At 42.8% G+C, this 6,991-nt stretch overlaps 1 protein-coding gene across 1 annotated transcript in view; it reads right to left on the bottom strand.

The window, feature by feature from the left end:
• The window catches only part of LOC101861855 (40S ribosomal protein S20), an 11,095-nt gene extending 4,104 nt beyond the window's left edge, over positions 1-6,991 (bottom strand). The window contains exons 1-2 of the mRNA XM_005089110.3: positions 6,832-6,991; positions 763-880 (exon numbers count right to left, since the gene is read on the bottom strand). Of these exons, the coding sequence (XP_005089167.1) occupies positions 763-880; positions 6,832-6,834 (121 nt within the window). The 5' untranslated portion in view covers positions 6,835-6,991. The remainder of the gene's footprint in view (positions 1-762; positions 881-6,831) is intronic.

Here is a 6,991-nt window from a genome sequence, read left to right as displayed (position 1 = left end):
ACGAAAGTGCCGACAAAGCCGACGGGAGAAAAAGGGGGCGCTGGCAGTTGGCCAGGCCTCACACTTCGCACATTGACTTATACAGTGTACAGGTAGGCCTAGCGATAGCATCGGCTGGCTCGCGGGTTGGGTTGCGATTGTCGGATTTCAGACGATTGTCGGCAAACATGCAGGTCTATTTAACGGGGCAATCAAATCTACCAACAAAACATAGCGAACTTCGGCCAGCTTTAAGCTTTAGTGGGGGTGACGGTTTTTTACTTTCAACAGCTAAAAAACACACACAACTTCCACCAAACTAAATACGGAACGATAGAAGTGGCAAAACTAAAACAAGCACTGGAGTCTGTTTCAGTACCGGTACATGATGTGACGAGAGAACAATTTATAGAACAAAACCGTTAAGTCCATTCCTTCGGGGGTACAGGAACCGTAGTCAGTGAGATAATTAATCGTATCTGTACGCCCTGGGGTAATTTTGTATCCCCGGGGCTGTATTCTTCACATTTTAGAATTCTTCTAGTACGAAGATCTCCTTGAAACTTTCAGTATTTCTCAAAAAATAATTTTGACAGACTGCTCAAAGCGCATGGATCGGATAAACGAGGAAATTTCCTTTTTCAAAAGTGGTGGCACAGAGTTCCCCATGTTGCATGGATATGATAGTAAAACAACGTACTGACAGGATTAAACTACAGTGTAAATCTCACAAGACAAAGAATGCTTTTTTGGGGGGACAAAATACCAAATTATAAATCTCACCCTTTTCCAGACTTTTGACCACCCTGCTTGTCAGTGTGATGCGAATTCTGTGGATTGGAGCCTCATCAGCGGCAGCCTTCATAGACCCTTCCTTGTTGAAGCTGGTATCCTTGAACGACTGAAAGTAAAAATAAACAATTAAATTGGAAGTATGGCTACAATAAGCGGAGAGCTAAAGAACGACAACTAAACGCCATTGGCAGATATTTATAGTAACAGCCATCTTGTTTGACCTAGCAGGGGGGATGCCCACCGCGTCATCTGATTGTGATAACAAAAAAAGAGGTGACTATTTCTATGAACGGTTTCCACACTCGAGATTTTTTTAAGTTATTTGCAAGATTTAGACATCTTTCATTTTGCCATTCTGCAAGGACTGAGAAGAAGCATTTTGTGCATTGAATTCAATTTCCTGAGCTAGAGATTTTAATTATATTTTATATGTCTCAATATTCAGATACTTAAATTGTGGCTGGGGCAACGTTCCCGGACTATAGCCTACTACATTTGAAAATGCCTTCAAAGGGTACTGAGAGAAAACAAGACTGCTCGACCATGGCAGTAACCCATTTTGCATTCAGTCACCCCTAGAGCAAAAACTCTAGGGTAAATTTTTACTTTAATGCACCCACCCAGAGATGCATTGATTTGAGGGCTAAACTTAGCAATGCCAATGAAAATTTAATTTTTCACTTTAGCCCTTTTTTATTTGGTACATAAAGAATTTTCAATCCTAAGAAATATGCCTCTTGAATTTTAAGAATCGGTTCATCAGTGCCTCTACCAGCTGAAGCTGAAAAGTAAGGAAAATTCTGCAGGGGGTCTGGGGGCCTCTGCAGCCGCCAGCAGGGCCCAGGGACAGCGTCCCGCTGGTGGGGTTTCAGGGGGCGAAATAGAAATTTAGTGCTTTTAGAGGGTAGAAAATGGCATTTGGGAGCCTGTTTGCAGATATTGCCTACAGCCCATAATATTTATTTTTTCACCAACATTTTGTCTTGTTTGACTTCATCGCCAGCATATCTTTCCAATGCTGGAAATGTTTAAAAGCAGGTTCCCTTTCATTGCTACTATAATTCAATTAATTTGTAGTCTCACCATTGACAGCAGGCAAACCTGGGAATAATGAATAGATGTATCTTCAAAATATGGTTGCGCAGCGTATACCCACATTTTTTCTAAATGTTCATGTCTGAAAGTCGCCTGTCACAACCTCGGAACACCACTTCTAATTATTCTTGATTTTATACGTGGTGCTCAATATGGACGGGATCGGCCGATCGCCCGACTCGATCGCCTCAAAAACAAACGTGTTTGTTTTCAGTTTCAAATAAAACACTGTTGTACGACCGAGTCGGACGATCAGCGCAATCGGCCGATCCCATCCGTAGTGGGCACGACCGTATCAGCATATATTTCTTTCATTGCGGCCCTTATATTGCGTTCACGTGCCATAGAATTTTCGCATTGATAATTTCTCTAGATCTAGATAAAATTTGCGAAAAGTTTCTTTCCGACAGTAATTTTCTGTCTAAGATCAAAATCAGTCTTCATCAACGCGCAGAAGGAATGAGTGAATGACAGAAAGGAGGAAGTTGGCACAAAAGGTTCGCCAGATTTTGATCCATCTGCATGTAAAAAATGTACTGCCGACCAACACGCAATGAATGCATGGGACTGGGACATAGCGGTATAATGTCAGAATGCAGGAAATGCGCAATTTGGCAGGTTTCTATAACGTTAACTTGTTGCCGAGAGAATTACCGTAAATATCCGTACCTTATACAAGACGATACGAAGACGAGTACGGAATTTTGGCAGTCCTGCACTGTCACAGTTTTTTTTACGGAGGGAGTAGATAATGATGGAGGGACAAGTACGGAACTGGCAGAAAGTACGGATTTCCGTAAAAATACGGAAGAGTGGAAGCACTGAATTATTATAACATGCAGGTTCGGCATTACAAACGTGGTGTCGCCATGAAAATAAATCAATATTTGTCGCTGTGTCGTCACTTATGGGAGCAACATAAAGAAAAGAAAGTTAATACTTATACAAGCGTCTTGTCGGGCTCGCCATTGTGACCGGTCAATGAACCTGCGCGCATTCTGAGTGCTTCGAAGTAGGCCTACAGGACTCACGAATGGGGGAGACTATTGATTTTTTTAAAGACGCACTCGGGGATAGGGGGAGGCTGAACGCAACACCAGAGGTAAAAAAAACTGAAACTGGAAGCAAATATTATGTTTAATGTTTAGAATTTTGATTACTACTACAGCTCTCTGCTAAGTAAAGTGTGCGTTGATGCAGGCCATGTGTGAAAACGGCCGAAGTGTTCGCGTTTCATTGGATTGGTGACAGTAAATTAGATCTCTATATTTTAACTTTTTGTACAAGATTCGCAGATTTTCAGTATCATCTCCCTCTCCTCTCTCTGTGTTTATGTATTTTTGTGTGTGACTGTAAAGATAGTATTAGTGGGTGGTTGGTGGGTGCTCTGCTCCTTCTCTCCTATTCAAAAAATCTTTTTTCTTTCTTGTGTTTGTTACTCTCTTGTAACACTAACACCTCTAATCTTCGGCACTTTTATTTGAACTTATTGTGTTGTAAGTGCTAACTCTTAAGAAAACAAAAGATAGTTTTATGTATGAACAGGGCGCTTTGGCGGCAAGCGTAAGTGAATGCGTGGTACCGAAGCTCGATCTACTTTCGCTTTCGTTACCACCCACAAATTTGCCGGTAGCAGTCGGATTAACACAACATTTGTAACATACAGGTTGTGCATGCAAACGCTGTGTCGCCATGAAAATAAATCACTGTCCTTTGCTTTCACTTGCGGAAAAAAAGAAAGCTATACAGGCGTCTTGTCGGGCTCGACATCGTGACTGGTCAGTGAGCCTGTACCTTCGCATCACATTGTGAGTACCAGTGATCGTTGGGGTCACCAAAGTTCATTCAAAGTGTGCGCTGTGCGAAGTATAGGGCTCCGGAATGGGGGGGATTATCAATTTTTTTAAAAAGGTACAGTCAGGGGGAGGGGTGGGGTTGAAGGCAACACCGGATGACAAAAACAACTTGGAATGGAAGCAAATTTTAGTATTTAGAATTTTGATTATTACGCTAGAGCTTCCTGCTACGGAAAAGCATGCATTGGTGCAAGCCCTATACAGAATTGGGATCCGTCATGGCTCAAACCTAGTAAACCGTGTTTTTTAAACTAAAAGGTCCGCGTTTCATTGGATGGGTGATAGTACGTTTGTTTCATTGTCCTTTGTTTTAAGAGAGGCATGACCTCATCAAGTGCATACTTTTTTATTCTCTCTCTCTCTTCCTCTCCCTCTCTCTGTTTTCTGAGTCTCGTTCTCTCCCTCTCGTGATATTATTACATGTTTTGTAAACATCTATATTTCAGCTTTCTGTTCCAGATTCGTAGGTTTTCAGTGTCACTGCATTTTGCTCTCCCTTAGGAAAGATGACACTGACAGGGGGTAGATTGGGATCACATTCCACCCACTCACAACCCCAAAAAGCGGAGTGAAAAAGAAGAAAAAAAAAGGAAAAGGGTCATGGTCTTGAAGCAGTCACCGTGCACCTAGCTCAAGCGCCACCCCAGGAAACAAAATACCCGGTTACCGTGTTCGTAGATATTAAGGCTACGCGCCCAGTTACCGTGTACGTGACATTGAGACTACACGCCCGGTTGCCGATTACCGTGTACGTAGATATTGAGGCTACGCGCACGGTTACCGTGTACATGTGTATGTGACATTGAGACTACATGCCCGGTTGCTGATTACCGTGTACGTAGATATTGAGGCTACGCCACGCGCACGGTTACCGTGTATGCAACATTGAGACTACACGGTGTAAAGGGAAAAATTAATTAATGTCAACGTCATGAAGGGAGCAAAGCAGTTACCGTGCACCTAGCTCCCTCCCCCCCACGAAACTAAATACCCGGTTACCGTGTTTTTAGGTCTTAGATAATGAGAGGCGCCCGGTTGCCCGTTACCGTGTATGGTATGTGACATTGAGACTTCACACCCGGTTGCCGGTTACCGTGTACGTAGACCATGAGGCTACGTGCCCGGTTACCGTGTACGTAGACCCTCCGTAAGTAAAACGAAGTGTATACAGACCAGGTAACCGGGAACTAAGTCATGCTGAAGTATAGACCCGGTAGGGGAACTTTTTGTGATTTCGAAAAGTTTCAGCGCCCAGACCCGGTAGTGTGTGTGTGTGTGAGAGAGAGAGCAGGGGGAAGTGCTATGTAGATCTAGTAGGCGGGCTTGCCATGCGGTGTTCCTTCCCAGACCTGAGGCAGAATGAAAGTTGGCGCCGAACTCTCGCAATAAATAGGCAAAAAATCATGAGACCGAGAGCCGTTTAGAGAAATAGTCACTTCCTAAGAAAAAAACCACTAAAATCCATCATGTAGAATCTAGATTAGTAAACAACAAGAAAGTGGCTATTCTCACCCGCCGGAAGTTCTCGCAAGATCTACTCCTCCCCTCTTCTCTCTCTGTCGCTTTCTGAATACTGTCTATCAGTGTGGACGATCAAATTGACCAAAACAAAGTTTAAAAATTGGCCACCTCTATTCTCACCCGGGATGAGAATAGTGCAGGCTAGTCTTTTGGCTATTCTCACCCGGTGCGCGTTCACCGTTATAGCCTAGATCTAGGCCAACAAATTTTGCGTTCACCCTAACTAAACCACAGAATTCTACACTGTGTTAACAGAAAAATTGTAGAATTCTGTGCCGTGAACAAACGTTCCATTACAACTGTAGCCTACTAAAAGCGTACAATTTTGTATGTGGGCAGTGGAGAGAGAGAGAGAGAGAGAGAAAGAGACAGAGAGAGGAGTAGCGCGAGAACTTCCGGTCAAAACAAAATGGCGACCCGCGTAGTTCGGTTCGAAAAGTTAAATAGCTGTAGCATCTTTGTAGACAACCAAATAAATATACTTTTGTGTTTTAACATCATTTTTTAACTTTGTTTTGGTCAATTTGATCGTCCACACCGATAGACAGTATTCAGAAAGAGACAGAGAGAGAGAGAGAGAGGGGAGGAGTAGATCTTGCGAGAACTTCCGGGCAAAACAAAATGGCGACCCGCGTAGTTCGGCTCGATTCGAACAGTGAAATGGCCATAGCATCTTTGAGGACGATCAAATTAGCTTACTTTTGTGCTATAACGTAATTTTTTCTTGGCTTTTATCAATTTGATCATCCACACCGATAGACAGTTTGAGAGAGAGAAAGAGCGAGGTGAGAGGAGCAGACATCGAATTCTTTTTTTTCGGCATGAGTGAATGAAAGAGTTGGGAGTGTGTTCATACATATGTGTATGTTATTCTTTGTTCGGTTGTGAGAATCATTTTCCTTAAAAATTATGTTAAAACACAAAAGTAAATTAATTTGGTTGTCTACAAAGATGCTACGGCTATTTAACTTTTCGAATCGAGCCGAACTACGCGGGTCGCCATTTTGTTTTGTTCTCTCTCTCTCTCCACTGCCCACAGACAAAATTGTATGCTTTTACTTTTAGTAGGCTACAGTTGTAATGGAACGTTTGTTCACAGCACAGAATTCTACAATTTTTCTTTTATCACAGTGTAGAATTCTGTGGTTTAGGGTGAACGCAAAATTTGTTGGCCTAGATCTAGATCTAGGCTATAACGGTGAGCGCGCACCGGGTGAGAATAGCCAAAAGACTCGCCTGCACGAGGTGGCCAAACAACAACCCCCCCCCCACCATTCGCAAATTATCAACAAATCAGCCTGCACATGAGACATGATGAGATGGGTACATGAGTAAAATAAACCTAGAAGATCAGCTTGCTTTAACAATTGTACGTCAGTAACTTCATCAACAATTATAATCCATGACATGTGGCATGTGGCATGGTCATCCGATCCTGCCTGTCAAAATCTAGAAAATGTGTCTCAGTCTCAGTCTCAGTTCGGACAAGTCATCTCAATTCTTTCCCTTTTCAGCTATTCAATTGAAATGTTGACAACGTTCTCATTTTTAGCCTAAAACAATTATAATATACTATAGTTCTCACCATGTTAATACGTGTTCTGGCCGACTTAATCAATGGAAAAACAGTTGATCCTTTGAACAGCGGTGAGCCAGCGTCTTATTCACCTGCACGCACGAGGGAAAAAGGCAAAAGAAAGGAAGAAACTGAGGAAACAACTTCCGGCTCCGGTCTTAGGCGGAAG

This window comes from Aplysia californica, unplaced genomic scaffold, assembly GCF_000002075.1.
Source record: "Aplysia californica isolate F4 #8 unplaced genomic scaffold, AplCal3.0 scaffold00003, whole genome shotgun sequence".
In the NCBI taxonomy this organism is placed as follows: domain Eukaryota; kingdom Metazoa; phylum Mollusca; class Gastropoda; order Aplysiida; family Aplysiidae; genus Aplysia; species Aplysia californica.
The sequence above is the reverse complement of the archived record's forward strand: the minus strand, read 5'-3'. Positions and strand labels throughout refer to the sequence as shown.